Source organism: Pelobates fuscus, chromosome 4 (genome assembly GCF_036172605.1).
Source record: "Pelobates fuscus isolate aPelFus1 chromosome 4, aPelFus1.pri, whole genome shotgun sequence".
Taxonomy (NCBI): Eukaryota; Metazoa; Chordata; class Amphibia; order Anura; family Pelobatidae; genus Pelobates; species Pelobates fuscus.
This window is the reverse complement of record NC_086320.1, coordinates 360,170,077-360,186,462: the sequence shown is the minus strand read 5'-3', so window position 1 is coordinate 360,186,462 and position 16,386 is coordinate 360,170,077. Positions and strand designations below refer to the sequence as shown.

The 16,386-nt window shown below is 35.7% G+C and overlaps 1 protein-coding gene across 3 annotated transcripts in view; it reads left to right on the top strand.

Annotated features, from left to right (window-relative positions):
- PFKP (phosphofructokinase, platelet) overlaps positions 1 to 16,386 on the top strand; it is an 89,734-nt gene that overhangs the window by 58,457 nt on the left and 14,891 nt on the right. For 2 of the 3 annotated variants that reach the window (XM_063452646.1, XM_063452644.1), the window contains exons 11-16: positions 299 to 363; positions 1,182 to 1,251; positions 4,515 to 4,661; positions 6,993 to 7,063; positions 7,378 to 7,465; positions 10,213 to 10,365. In XM_063452646.1, the coding sequence (XP_063308716.1) occupies positions 299 to 363; positions 1,182 to 1,251; positions 4,515 to 4,661; positions 6,993 to 7,063; positions 7,378 to 7,465; positions 10,213 to 10,365 (594 nt within the window). The remainder of the gene's footprint in view (positions 1 to 298; positions 364 to 1,181; positions 1,252 to 4,514; positions 4,662 to 6,992; positions 7,064 to 7,377; positions 7,466 to 10,212; positions 10,366 to 16,386) is intronic. The other variant, XM_063452645.1, reaches the window with a different exon arrangement.

The window sequence follows — 16,386 nt, the reverse complement described above, 5'->3', positions numbered from 1 at the left end:
CCCTGATAGTGTTAAAAGGGTTTGAAAGTAATTTCAAATTGTCAAGGCATTTCCATTTGGTTTGAGCTATTTTGCCTTTTGTCCTAAGTACTAAAATATGCTGCAATGCTCAATTGTCTATTAATTGCATTATTTGTTTAGTGTTCAGTAGCTTCATAGCGGATTTGAATAATTCAGACTATTTAGAATTTTTGCCGGGCTTAGAATGATTTAATTAACTTTCAAAATCCATATCAGTTATTTAATTCTGTGTGCTAACGTGATGTTGATTTTAATTGCATTTTGATTATTTGTTTAGACCCAAGAAGTTCAAAAAGCAATGGATGAGAGAAGGTTTCAAGATGCTGTAAGGTTGCGTGGAAGGTACATCACATTGACACATTTAGCTTGTAATCAAGTTATGAAACAAATCCTGGATATATAGATTCTATAATTGATAGATGTATTTAAAAGGGGAATAGGGGAGTGCATTTACAAAGCTTTCTCCTTCCACCTAAACATATGTTACTGAATCCTACACAAAGTGTTAGAGAAGACAATGAGACCATTCTTACTCCATATTTCTCCTTCCTGTTAGTTAGGAGATACAGTATTTTAAAGTGTACCTGCCATGGCTCACACTTGTTCAGTAATGATCAGGAATATTCAGGAGGACAATAAATTCATACATTTCCCAGTAGAGTTAATAAAATACATGATCCCTGCCAAACAGTTCCTCCCAAGATGTATTTATCCTGCCTTTGTCACAACAACTACATCTTAAACATTTTTAGAGGAATTTACAAAGGGAGTGCTAGACCTCAATCTGTCAAGTTGAAGAGGCACTTGCAACAGTGTTTTAAGGGCCATGAGAATGGTGCTCCATGCTTGAGAATGAACCAACCAATGGGTTCCTTTACATTAATATTTGTACTGTTAACTTTATATTTGATACTTTTAGAGCAGGATTAGGTAACCTTCGGCACTCCAGATATTGTTGTCTACATCTCCCATAACACCTTTACAGCCAAAACACTGGCAAAGCACCAGGGACGATGTAGTAGACAACATCTGGATAGTGAAAGGTTGCATATCTCTTCCCATAGATTATAGAACTGAAATCTCTGAATCTGACAATGAATTCACCTCTTTTAGTGACTTAGAAGGCAATTAGTTTACAGTTCAATCATTTATGTTTTTAGGAGTTTTGAAAACAACCTCAACACCTATAAGCTGCTGTCCCACAAGAAAAATGTATCTGAACTTCCAAAGGTAACGTGGACTCTACATCTGTTTGTGATGTCTTCTCTGCGTTAGTGGTTTTAAAGAGTGTTGCATGAATATGTATTTCACTGTATTTAAACTGTATTGAGAGCATGGACACTCGTTTTCCACAAATGCGTGAATGACATGGTCTCATTCAGGTACGTTGTAAAACCTGTTCTATAAGCAATGACAACAGTAATGTCATACAGTAAATAAAATAATCACATCAAGGTATACACCTGAGCTGTAGGATGATTGCACACCTGTACACATCCCACTGTATACGCGATTAGTGGCAGAAAGCTGTACAGAAAGCGCTGAAATATGATCTTCTGACAACCTCTTACTTTCAATAAAACCTTTGTTTTTTTGTTACTCACCCCTGTCTCGCATTCTCTCTTTTAGTCCTCGTTTCCATGCCTGCTTCCCCATTCTGTAGGTAATTCCTCTCTCTCTCTCCTCCGCATTTTTTCTTCTCCCTACTTGACTTACGTTGGTGTCATTTTCTCATCCTCTGTACCATTTTATGTGCCTTAGACATAGGGTTGCCAGAACATAAATCACTTCTTTGTTTTTATGGGCAGGACATAAAAAGCATTACCCTGTAGTATTCATATGCCACAGAAATACATACATTTATACATATGTGGCATACTTGAAAACAAGAGGAATCTCAATGTATCCATCCTGGTAAAATATTTTATAAATAAATAAATACTAGAGGGCAACACTTTTCATGAATAGCACATCGGGACGAAGATATGATACGTGTCCAATCTGGCGACCCTACCTGCAATTAAGGTAAATGCAACTGCGCTAACATCTAGAACTTTAATATAACGTTATATTAAAGTTCTTTTTTTCGGGTCTTGTTGCAATTCCAATATAAATATGTACAGTTATTACATTTCTTTGAGTCTGGATTCACTTTGTTGTACATCTAATGATTTCAATCATTTAGGCTATCAAATAATTGATGACTACAACTACTTTCTCTTTCTTCTAACAGGATAACCTCTCTTGTTGTGTATGTAGTAACTATTTGCAAGTGCTGATCACTGACTAATAAATGTATACAATATATATATATTTTTTGCATGATAACATATTTTGCTGTTTGTTTCATGAGCTTGCACATGGGCTTTGGAAGCATGAGCTAAATATATTATATGGCTGCCTACTACTAATATTAACTGAACTTTACAATCTACTTGATCAAAACGTATGCTGATTTGAGAACACTTTGAGGGTTTTGTAACCAGGAAAGGTGGTAAGCCACTTTAGAGATGGACGGCAACCCACCATTGTGGCTTTATGGTCGTAGGACTTCTTTAATATATACCCAAGTTAGACTACTGATCTAAATTCCAGATGGAAATAAAGAAAACTGGGACAACTACATCCAGCCAAGTTATAAATGTCTCTCCCTTGGATGTTCTTAAAACAAAAAACATTCATCTAATGTGAGCTGTTTCCAAAGATAGGCCAGCTTTATCATTCTGAAGTATGTTATACTCAAAACAGGTAGTGATAAGGCCATTTGACTGGTGAGTAAAAATCTCTAGCATTCCCACATCCACTGGTCTTCAAGATTCATATCTTAATAGAACTGGGATTACCCTGCCACAATTTCAAACTGGTTTATATATTACACTGTGGGATATGGCATGGATTGACGGTTATGCCTATGGAATTGCAATTCAGAAAAAAAAAAAACAGAGAAGCCATCACCTTTCTGATTTATGGAGCATGATACAGATTGTTTAAACTTCTTTATTGAAGCAGAATAAATGGTGCATTTCTCAGTATCCTGGCAATGAAAAGGGCAGTAACCTGTCTGTAGTGGTTTAAGGAAGGACATACTGCCTATGATTAGAACACGGTTGATGTGGGTTTTACTGCTTAGCTTTTTAGCACGGCAAACTAATCTGTGCATATTTGAGGTTCGTGTTCCTTTAAATCTACATCGATTGAAATGTCCGTGCCAATGGAATGTGCTTTTTTAAGTGGCTTTGCATATCCAGAGAGGTACCTGATGTGGTTACAACCCAAATGTTATGTATATCCCTTATTTAGAAAATGCTTTGTACATGCAGCTAGGTATATCGTGCAGCTTACAAGTCCAATACTAATCTTTTGTATTTTGTGTAAACACCTGTTTTTCTCCCTCTTTCTATAAATGCAGTCCATTATTTAATGAGTGTTTGTTCACAGTCTCTAAAGTCTTATAAAACAAAGATAACTGTTTTATAGATGATTAGGTTTGTATACAGTAAATCATCCATAAATGATCTTACATGCAATGAGATGCCATAGGCATTACCCAGGAAGACACCTCTTCTCAATGCCCGTGATATCTGGAATAATAGATGACATATTTTTATGAAAATCTTTAAAGTAACCGTGCCACTTTAAATCTGTGCTGTGCAGTAGAAGTCTAAGACTATCCAAAGCAAAATGGATATATGTTTAGCAATTACATTTTTAAAGTGGTACGATAACTTTTCAAATTGCTTCAGATCCAAAATATAATAATGATAGCATAATCATAGACCTGGGGCAGTAATATAGAGCTTACCCTGTGCCTTTTGCACCTCTGGTTTTACAATGCTTGTCAGTCTGATGAGATAACTGAGGAGGAGACTGCTGGACATCACACTATCCCTCCACCTGAGGAATTAATCTTCCCATCTCAGGCGTTCTAATAGTAAAACCTGATATTCAGTTTTTAGACAAAATGATACATATCACTGAAATGATTGCAAAAACATATAATAACCAAACTTATGTGACCTATATAGATATTTCACTTTTTTTTTCAATTAGACAGCATTTATGCACCTCCCAGGCCAACATACTTAAATATACAGTATTATTTTAGAAAAGTGAACATTTAAAGAAACTTAAATATATGTAAATGGAGCATGCCTTGTAAGATTAAAAATGGCTTTCATTCCTTATTATGCTTGCAGGTATTTCACATGAATGATGCAAAGCTGTGACCTGTGTGTTTTCCCCAGGTTTTTTCAGCCTTCCCTTGCAGGCATTTAGTATAAACTCCTAGTACGAGATCATGTGTTTATGGTCAAACAGGTCCTGCCACATCACCTGCAGGAATCTGGCCGGAATGGAGTGTGGCTAAGACCTGAGGCTTTTGGAATGACTTAAAGACGTTACCAAATCTGCGGCCCATGCCTTTTTATTTATATTGTACAAATGTGAACCCTTGGATTATTTTTAAATGTGTCTCCTCCTTTTGCCTTTCGTAGAGTAATTTCACGGTCGCTATTTTAAATGTTGGGGCACCTGCAGCCGGAATGAACGGAGCTGTGAGGTCCGCTGTGAGGGTGGGAATAACTGAAGGACATAAGATGCTCGCAGTCAACGATGGATTTGAAGGATTTGCAAAAGGACAGGTTTGTAATGGCACATCTAACATCATTATTTCACTTTTTATTTATATCATCTTGATGTATTCATTATTAATCTATTACTTGTATCCATGGAGCCAATTAGTTAATCCTATTGAACTAACTACAAAATATTGTTTTATCCTTATCTGACATTTGTGGCTATTCTCTGGTCTCCATGCTAATCTTCTCTGTGGGTGGTGGGGAATTATGTTTACCTCTACCTACTCACAATCCATGTTTGGCAGCTATTTATGTAGCCCCCACCCCCCAATTTTGTGGTGGTTGTGTCAATTTTCAGCCCTTAGCCACCACTTTTATGACCATTTTCTTGACTTGCAGGGTTATTTACTACATTTAGAATCAAAGTGAATTTCAATTTTAAGAAAAAATTAGCTGAAGTGGAAAAAATATCAGCTATGCTTCCAGTTCAAACAATGTATCTTATTATTTTAAATTCACTGTGAATTCACTTTTAATCCTCATATTAACGAATATCCCTGTTTATCTCTTTGTATTTAACCATTCCCTTCTTTCTTTTGTTGAAAGAGGAGTAAGAGTGAGGTCTCAAGGTTCTTACACACCAATGTTTTCTGCTATTTATATGCCCTTTGGGACTTAGTAACTAAAACATTAATATCAAGGTACTGTAAGAGCTGGTCCACTCTTGGCCAGTTTCCTTTGGGCTTCTCGACAAAGTAGTCAATATTTTTGCCCCTTATTGTAAAGGATATAAAAGGCACACACGCTCTTTCGTATTATAAATCAGTCTACGGTGCAGAACCAGATCTAGGACTGGCAAATCCTAATATATATGTAGCAAAACAAAAATTGATCCAGGCACTGAAGGCTAGTGAATGGCAGGTTTAATAAAGATCAGTTTAACAATTACAGCAGCAACGTTTCAACCTTAAACTAGGTCTTTATCAAGCTAACACCACTGTGCAATATATAGGACACACAACTGACCAAATTAATTACAGTGATTACAAACCACACTTACTTAATTCCTTCCACGTGTTCAGTATTGGAATTCTAGTAAATAGAGGTCAAATCATGATCAGGCACAATAACTTTAAATGCCCCTAACTCTGAGCGTTACTGCGTGAAAAAATTTCAAGACGACCCCAAATGCGTGGAAGCAATATTTTTGTCACTGCCAAAATGTGACTTTTTTAATATAAAGATTGTAACTAGTAGTTACTAGAACTTTATAGGTTAGTACCATTGACTGCAAATTAATCTATTTATCATCTACACCAGTGTTTCCCAAACCAGTCCTCAAGGCCCACCAACAGTTGAGGTTTTGTCAGTATCTCCATTGGAATAGAAAAACATACATAAATTCTGGCTTGTTGGTGGGCCATTAGGACTGGTTTGGGAACCACTGATCTACACAATTCAATTTAAACAAAACAAAACATGGAATGTTACATTTGTGCACATTTCGTACCTATGGAAAACTCAATTTGTCCTTCAGCCTCATGTCTAATGTTCAGAATTGCCCTAAGTCAGTCCCGCAAATGCTTTACATTCTTCTGCAGAGCTAGCTTCTACAGATTATTCTGAGAGAGTCATGTACCACCTTTTAACTAAACATATCTTGAGTCTTTCCGTCTCAAGATATTGAGTATGACCTCTTGTCAAGGTTGGACAATTTGTCTATTTGAAATATGCTACCAATTATGGAATTCAATAAATACCGTAATATATTTGAATGTTTCTAACTTTACTCATCTTTCCTCCAAACTCTACATATTTCTCTAGCATCCATTCATCATAAATTATCCATTGTGAATGCTAAATGCTTGAGTCAGTTGTCTCAATCACATTTGTATGCCGCTATAACTCTTTTGGAATTATTAACTAAACCAAACCAGCCACATTATAATAAAGGGATCATTTTTCCCTGAGAAGGAGTGCTTGACCAATAATTCATTCATTATTTTATTTTATTTTTCAAAAATTTCGGCCAGAATAGTCAAGTTAGTTACTCCTGTCTTAAATCTTGCAGTTTGGTTGTCTTGTTGTCCACTCATGCCGTTTATTGACAACCTGCTGTTATCGTAATAAACCTATTAGATTGTAAGCTTCCAGAACCAGGATTAAGGTCCATCTTGTATCACTGTGTAAATATGTATTTAGTTGTATTCTGTGTTATGTTTTACTGTACATAAGCATGTTTGTATCAGCATTATTTTTAACAGCATTGCAGAAAATGTTGGCACATTATATACAAAAATAAATTACACTAATATCTTTGGTGAATGCAATCAGGCAGCTACAAATTAAAAAGAAAGCTTTGTACATACGATAAAATAATGTTCTTTCCGTTAGATTAAAGAGATAAGATGGGGAGACGTTGGTGGCTGGACTGGTCAAGGAGGATCACTTCTGGGAACTAAACGGTAATGGTTTAATGAAATATGTTTACAAGTCAATTAAGAGATGTATGACGCACACCTATAAGGCAACAAATTGTTAGTTTGGGAACCAAGTTGCACTTTCGTCCCCTTAGTTTCTGTATGTAATGTATAGGGAGCGTGTGTCTTAAATGAGAACAAATTATGGTTATGGTTATCATTGATATTTCTTTATACATATTTCTTATAATGTCTCCAACCATAATGTGGTTTTAAGATGGCTGAAATGTACCAGAGCATTTTGAATGTGCTAATGCAATGAAACTGTCTATTAAACAATTATATTATTCATTTTCCAGAACCCTTCCTGCTAAGTACTTTGAGCAGATCGCTGACCAAATCCGTGCTCACCGCATCAATGCCCTGCTTGTTATCGGAGGATTTGAGGTATATCGCTAAACCTTTCAATTTTTTTTTATCATTTAGAACGTGGAATACTTTTAGGCTAACTTTGATTTCCTCAGACCACAATATAGAGTAAAAGTAAAAAATACAGTACCACTCATTTTCTTATATTGAATTTAAAAAAAACATACATTATTAATATCAGAGTTCCAGGATTAGAATTCCATTGCCAGTACATCTTACTGTAAGAAACTAGATGTTTGTTTATTTACATTGATTTTCAAATCTTAAATGCAGTTCATTTCATTATGTCTCAGTCCGCTATGGAACAGTTGTGTCAACTCATTAAAAGAGAGGAAAGATAATGTACCGTATGTTTACTGCATTAATACATCATTTTTACTGTAATGTAAATGCAATGGGAACCCTTTTAGAAGAAGATCCATCCATGACTGCACTATAAGCATGTAACGAATCACAGACTATCTACAAAGTACCCTTTATTTAGGTAAAGAAATAGCTCTTAGGATATCAGAGCAAGTCGTTGTTCACCCTACTTGAGTTATAAAGGAAAATACCTATTGTTCTTGATTGTTAAAATAGATATGACCAGTTTTGGATTCCCTCTAGAAACCCAGATAAGATTATTAAAAAAATAAATTTGTATATGATTAAGGACATATCATTAAACACAGACCAACTGTGACCCCAAGGATTGGCACTTAAAGTGAGAAGGAAATGTTGAGTAAAAAATAAAGAAACACACGATATCAACATAAAGTTAAACAAATAGTATGATTTAGATATGTAGATAAATCACGATCACATTTTTAAGGGGGTGAAGTTCTTTTATATTCCAACCCTTTTTGAGAGTGTGTATTTAAAGAAAAATAGTGTGGTTCTAATCTGTACAATGAATGAATGTAAACAAGATGGCAATTACCATACCTTTCATTATGGTCTGTGGAATGCCGAGTGACTGCTATGGAGGTACACCTATAGTGGGAATACCAAGAGGCAAAATAGAGTAAGAAATGTAATACCAAATAAACAGTGTAATAAGGTAGGGTCATCTGTAGTAAGTGATGATCTGCGTGATGCACAGGTGAGTACAAATAGTCCACTGACCACACCTCACCATATCAGCCTTTTTAATTATTGTCTTTGAGAGTTTTACAGTTTAAACTTTAGATGTTGCAGGCCTTAGTTTTATTTTTTTTTTAAACTAAGTAAGTTTACTTTAAGTTTCAATCATTGGGAATCACCTTGTTAGTGATGTCATCAGAGATAGTTCAGTTGGTTAATGCACCAAATGTAGTAACCGTTAAAACTTCAGAGGCTATATACCTGGCAAGTTAAACTCAGACCTTGGGTAACTATAGCATCTATAAACCTAAAAAGCCCAATGTATCATTAAAAATATATATATTTCAATTATTACGCATATGAAAAGTTAATTAAAAGATTTCCAATTTTCTGTATACCGTATATACTCGAGTATAAGCCGAGTTTTTCAGCACATTTTTTGTGCTGAAAACCCCCAACTCGGCTTATACTCGAGTCAGAGTCTGTATTATGGCAATTTGCATTGCCATAATACAGACAATGGGGGCTGTGGGGGCTGCAGAGAGATGTTACTTACCTTTCCTGCAGCTCCTGTCAGCTCTCTCCTCCTCCGCCGGTCCGTTCAGCTCTTCTGTCAGCTCACAGTGTAAATCTCGCGAGAGCCGCGGCTCTCGCGAGATTTACACTGGGAGCTGACCGAGGTGCTGAACGGACCGGCGGAGGAGGAGAGAGCTGACAGGAGCTGCAGGAAAGGTAAGTAACATCTCTCTGCAGCCCCCACAGCCCCCTCCTACACAGTGCCCATCCACTGGACCACCAGGGAAGGAGAGCCCCCCTCCCTGGCCAGCTAGCAAGCAGGGAGGGGGGACAAAAAAAATATATATATATTAATAATAATAAAAATTAAAAAAATAATAAAATAAAAAAATTTAATGAAACAAAAAAAAAATATTAAAATAATAATTAAAAAATAAAAAATGCCCACCCCCCCACCAAGGCTCTTAAACACTCTGCATTACACACACACATACACACACTGCATTCATACACACACACTGCACTCATACACACACACACTGCACTCATACACACACACTGCATTCATACACACACACTGCATTCATACACACACACTGCATTCATACACACACAGCACTCATACACACACACTGCATTCATATACACACTGCATTCATATACACACTGCATTCTCATACACACACTGCATTCTCATACACACACACTGCATTCTCATACACACACTGCATTCATTATATACACACACTGTAAATAAATATTCAATTAATATAATTTTTTTAGGATCTAATTTTATTTAGAAATTTACCAGCAGCTGCTGCATTTCCCACCCTAGTCTTATACTCGAGTCAATAAGTTTTCCCAGTTTTTTGGGGTAAAATTAGGGGCCTCGGCTTATATTCGGGTCGGCTTATACTCGAGTATATACGGTATATCTTTGCATTTTGTTCAGGGTTATTTTGTCCTGTGCGCATTCACATGTAAATGTAACTGTTTTCTGTGTATATGTTACTGTTATCTGACTTGTTCTTTTTTATTTTGCTGTGTGTAGTGGTTCCTTTCCTAGTGTGCTGTGGTAGAAATGGCTCTCCCTGTGGCTCCCTAAGTCATTTTTATTTTTTTAGTGAATTTTCCTACAAAGATTATATCTTCTTTTTCCTCCCCACACTGTGAATTGCGCATCTCAGGCCTACCTGGGACTGCTGGAGCTTGCTGAAGCCCGAGGGAAATATGATGAATTCTGTATCCCTGTCGTAATGGTCCCTGCCACTGTCTCCAACAATGTGCCGGGATCAGATTTCAGCATTGGTGCAGATACTGCTCTGAACACTATAACCGATGTAAGTTCGATCTAAAAACTTTTGAGTGCACTTACTAATTTAGCTGGCTCACAGCACACTGCCTCTGCTTATTTACCAGAACATGATACTCGGATACCCATCATAAATGAACTATTTACTTGAAAACACAATAAAAAAAAAAAGACTTGCCTTTAATCTTTTCCAAACAAATATGTATGTACACATGCTAACTTTAAATTTATCTCAAAGAGCCCCACTTACCGTACATTGCAGTTTGCTCGAGTGCTAGGTTTTATTCTGCAGAGATATACATTTTTCTACCAGAGTTGAATTATGTTCCTCTGCATCTCCGCAGGATGACTGTAAATGGTCTCTCCATCTCTACTCCCACGCTCAAAAGTTACCTTTGTAGGTCAAACTTTATGTGTTCATTCTAACAGACAGCAGGGGATCTCCGAACACATGTTTTCCATCAAAGGGAGTCTTTGTAGGCTGCAATAATACAGTTGCCTGGTGTATCTGTAATTTTAACCTAGTCAAAATGTGCCCATATTGGATAATCTTTAAAACCTTCACCCTATTATATTGTTGTAATGGACAAATTAATAAATTAAATGTTAACATGGTGTACATTTACATAATTTTACTTTAAGTATCTCTTAATAATAATCTGTTTAACAAAATAAATAAAATAGTTCTTATAACTACAAAAAATTGTATGTTTGGAAATGTATCCAGAGATAATGTCAATTTATTGTTTAATTAAAAGACTGGGTTCTGGTAAATAAACGTACTTTAGCATGGTAAGTATTGCATGCTGCATGCTGCTTCCTAAACTTTTCTCTACTCCATCGCTCGGATCCTCTGCCTAGATGCCTGTCTGCAGCTTTTAGTGTAAGCTTTCATAGTATTTATAGTGTGTAGTTGTTTGGTAAACCACACATGCATAGACCTCTGACACTTCCTGGCTGCTGTAGTGAATGTAGCTTGACACCATTCCATCAGAAATACCAGTTAGTTGACAAGGTAAGCGCTCATTCATTAAGTACAGAACAAAACACACTCCTGGACAGATTATCTGTGTGTGTACATTGTGCCCTTGGGGGAGACAGACTAATAGAAAAATAAGAAACAAAATATAAATATTACAGTTAAATATTTAGAAACCAAGAAACACAGGTGCATTAAACTACATTCAAAATACTTATGTAAGTTTTGTTCTTTTTACCTACATTAAATAAATCCAGTTTGATTAGAGGCACTGCATCAAATGCCCTACTGTGGCCTATTATAGTCTATAATCCATGCAAAAATGTTAAATTCTCTAAGCAAAATGAACTGTTATGATGCAAAAATGCAAATGTGTGTTGAATAAAAAGCAGTGACTAACAATCTGGCCAAATAGACCTGATCTTGCAAAATCTATTGTCTTTGCATTTTTTGCATCATGTAAGTCCCTTGGAGTTCTTAGCATTTTTAGACATATTATATTTATAATGGTATTCTGGGAGTGCTGTTGTACTTTTTGCCTTTTGCGATGTAGATGATACACATCAGTACATTTTAGAATTTACGTTTTTATCACTTTTTGACTTACTACAACTTTAATAATATTTAGCAACTACGAAAACACATTTTTTTAACACTATATAAAGACATTCAAATCTCTATAAAGGTCTATGTTCCTGAACTTACTTTAATCGTATTTAAAATATATCCAAATAATTAGAAAGACAAAAATTATAATTTTGTTTTCTGAAGTACCCACAAATTGAGTCTGTCATATAAACCTAGTGTTTATCACAATTAGATCACGATTCTAGTTATAATTTGCGTAAATTTGTAGTGTGGTCGTTATATTTTTTAAACATATTTGAATTAACAACTAGGGACAATTTTATTTTAGAAATGTTGAGTTCCAATGCACATGGAGCAGAGCTTATTTAAACAATAAACTATTTTAAAATCTACCTTTCAAACAATAGATGGGACTTGTTTGGTTTCCATCAGGTTCATAGTGAATGAGAACTATCACTCACAATTAAGCCCTGCGCTCAGACTCCTGCTACGTGTGGGCAGCAGCAATGGCTACAGTAGCCATCAGGCCAAATACATAGAACAAAGGTAAAAATGTCTCAAATCCCGATTCACATTTAAAGGAACACTATAGTCACCTAAATTACTTTAGCTAAATAAAGCAGTTTTAGTGTATAGATCATTCCCCTGTCATTTCACTGCTCACTTCACTGTCATTTAGGAGTTAAATCACTTTGTTTCTGTTTATGCAGCCCTAGCCACACCTCCCCTGGCTATGATTGACAGAGCCTGCATGAAAAAAAACTGGTTTCACTTTCAAACAGATGTAATTTACCTTAAATAATTGTATCTCAATCTCTAAATTGAACTTTAATCACATACAAGAGGCTCTTGCAGGGTCTAGCAAGCTATTAACATAGCAGGGGATACGAAAATCTTAATTAAACAGAACGTGCAATAAAGAGAGCCTAAATAGGGCTCTCTTTACAAAGGGATTTAACTCCTAAATGGCATTACAACGGGATTTAACTCCTAAATGGCAGAGGATTGAGCAGTGAGGCTGCAGGGGCATGTTCTATACACCAAAACTGCTTCATTAAGCTAAAGTTGTTCAGGTGACTATAGTGTCCCTTTAAATAACAGGTGGTTTTCAGTACCACTCCAATGGCAAGCTCAACTACCGCATTAAGGCAAACCTTTTATGCGAGACCTTCGCTAACAATTCACCTTGCTTCTTACAGATAGAAGGCAAAATCTCTAATGAGACAGAGATGGGTATTTTTCTAAAACCCTACATATTTTTATTAAAGGGACACTCCACTCCACTGCCCAAACAGAATACATAGGTAAATAAACAAACATGTTTCTCTCTATCTAGTAGATATACCCACAATGAAACATGCATGCCTTTATTTTTTGTGATTTTTTTTTTCTTGGAGGTAAAAACAACTTGCAAAAGATGTAGCTCCCTTGTCTGCAGTCTTTGCAAGCCCTCCTCTTCTAATCCCTCGCAGACTTTCTGTGGCTGTCCAATCACAGACTTCCCAATGCAGCTCAATGAAAAGTCTTTGCAAGGCAGGTGCTCTGGGCAGTTGCTGCTTCATAAATTTAGCTCCACTGAACAAAACTACCAGGAAGTAACCTGACCTGTTGTCTGATTGACAGCCAGCGGGGTGTAACCAGGTTAATTTATAACGGAGCCAATTTCTATTTAAATCTGCAATTTTTTGTAAAATGAAAAATAAAGGACACACTCTCTTTACACATAATGCATTTTAGCAAGCTAAAATGAGAAATATTGCTCCCACATGTTTTGCCACGCTTTCAAGGGTGTACTACACCATTCTGAGCATACTGACTTAGAACAAAACTAAGAAGATTTTCAGAACCTGTCAACTCCCTCTGGAGGGTGCAGTAACACAATTAATGAATATTTTTACAAAACTTGTGATCCTCCAATCACATGAACAAATACCATGTGTGGTAAGGCAGACTGTACACATAGTTACCTCACTATACATGCATCATAGTCTTTGTAAAAATAAACCAAAATACATTTTACAATTACAACCTGTAGAATTTAGCCCTACCTTTTGCTTTCATTTCCAATAGAAAATGTATTGCTGAAGGCAATATATACTGGCACAGTAGGTCATAATACAGCTGAGCTTGCCCAACTACTTTCCTTACAAAAGTTTTGAAAATGTAACATGCACTCTTGTGAATCAGTGCTTCTCTCATATATTGGTGTGTTAGAGAACTGATTGGCTGAAATATTCAGACTCTTCCTTATTGCTTTAGTTATTATTATAACAGAAGAGAGATTGCATAGAAAATCTTTACTGATATATATATATATATACGTATGTATATATATTATTCATTTTGCATTTTTTAATGGATTAACTACACAAGGCATTAAACTGGATGCCAGTTCTGACTAAAGTGTCCTTTCGAGATGTCTTCATCTGTGAGCACGACTTTAAAAGTGTATAACATATATAGTATATATGGAATCAGGAGTTTTGGAACACTACGAGCTAGTCTTTAAATCAACTGCTTCCGTAAGATAAATCATTATTGGATAGTAAGTTTATCTATAGTAGATCTACTTTGACATTAGTGTTAAGGGCCATTTAAGAAAAGAACCGTTCTTTAACCCCTTAAGGACCAAACTTCTGGAATAAAAGGGAATCATGACATGTCACACATGTAATGTGTGTCCTTAAGGGGTTAATATAACAGATACAATGCTTACTAATAGTATGATATTGTATCTATTAGGGTCATTCACTAAGGTCATTAATTACTAAAATCGCCAAATTTGACCCAGAATTGCATTTTTTTTATACAAAACAAAACAGTCTGTGTTAAATTTGGAGATTTACCCCAAATTGTTATTACCATTTGGGTCAATCTCTGCGTCTGACAACAGACTAAAAAGTTTCACATTTTATAACAGTATCGGATTCTGGATGTATGTCGAACACGGAATAGGCCTCACATTGGCTCTGATTTTGGATGTTCACAATTTTTGCAAAAGAAATCCCAGAATAATAAAAATAAAGAATTAACAGATAAAAAGATAAAGGATCCACCTTCTCTAGCAACCCAGATTCCAAGTATCCTTGGAATGAGTACACCCCATCCATCACCCATAATATAAAATGCCAGGAAGATGCCCTGTCCCTCTCTATTGACCTGTGAAGTGATAAAAAGTTGATAAAAGAAAATTGAGAGAAGATTTGATGATCTTTTTCTCGCTGTTAATCTTTGGACTGAGATGGAGGAATGGGTTAGAAGCTTCCTTTCCATCTGCCCAGAACATCATTAAACAAAAGACTGCTGCCACATTATTCACTAAAGTGAGAATTCAAAGGGAATTTCAAATGTTATTCCAAAATAGTCAAATGGGAAGCATAGCTGGCTTAGAGAATGTTTCTAGTTTTGTTTAGTTTTCCCTTGAATTTGATATTTACTTTAAATTCACTTTAGATTCTCACTTGAGTGAATAACTCTGTATGTTTATTTTTGGGTAAAACATTTGACCACTGATTCCTCCTGCAGATTATTTATTCAGATCATTTTCTTAAAATTCAGGGAATATTCAGGGGTCTTTGGGATAAACATTCAAAATCGTATGTAGACGTTATTATTTTGGGTTATTTTTCAATCTGAAAGTTGCCGTGTCCAATTGCTAAGTATGGAAGATGATCCCATTGTTCAGCGCTACGGAATTTGCTGGCGCAATATAAATAATAAAACAATAAAATAATAATAATAATACATAAACATAGTAGTTGGAAAATAAATGTGAATTCAAACTGAATTTCAAAATAAGAATTTATTTTGAATTCCTGACCATCAAACCTAATTAGTTAGGATTTTGCAACTAGTTGTTGCACGTTGTTTTTTGACAGATTTTGTCTTTGTTTGCTATGAAAAGAGGACCTAAGTGAACACCTTTATGTAAATTTACCAGCGTCTTTGCAGAAATACACTTTTCCATAACATGCAGTTTAGACGAATATTGGCTGTACCCATTGAAATTTGTCTCAACTAATCATGGCTATTAAGTTTGATTGTGACACTGCTTTCTCTGACCCTCTGGCTGTACAAGGTGTGTTCAATTCATCTATATTAATCTATTCTTCCTATGTAAACAAGGGAATATTTTGCTATTTAACAATTCAATTAAACTCAAATGCGTAATAACTCAAAAGCTCAAAAACTAAAAAAAACATACTTGACTATGTTGCTTTCTTCTAATAAATAAGATAAAATCAGATTATATTCCTTCTCTAACACTTTCTGATTTCCAAATACACACTATCCATTTTTTTCCTGCACTAATACTGAATTGGGATTCTTTTAAACTCACTCCAGAAATGAATTGCACCAATGCGATATCCTGTGCATAATTTTAATTATCACAGCACCGACATTAGGTTTCACCCTCCTGCGTCAGGACATTAATAAAAGCTTTTTTTGGGAGTCCGCAAGAAATTCTGATCACCACCAGCA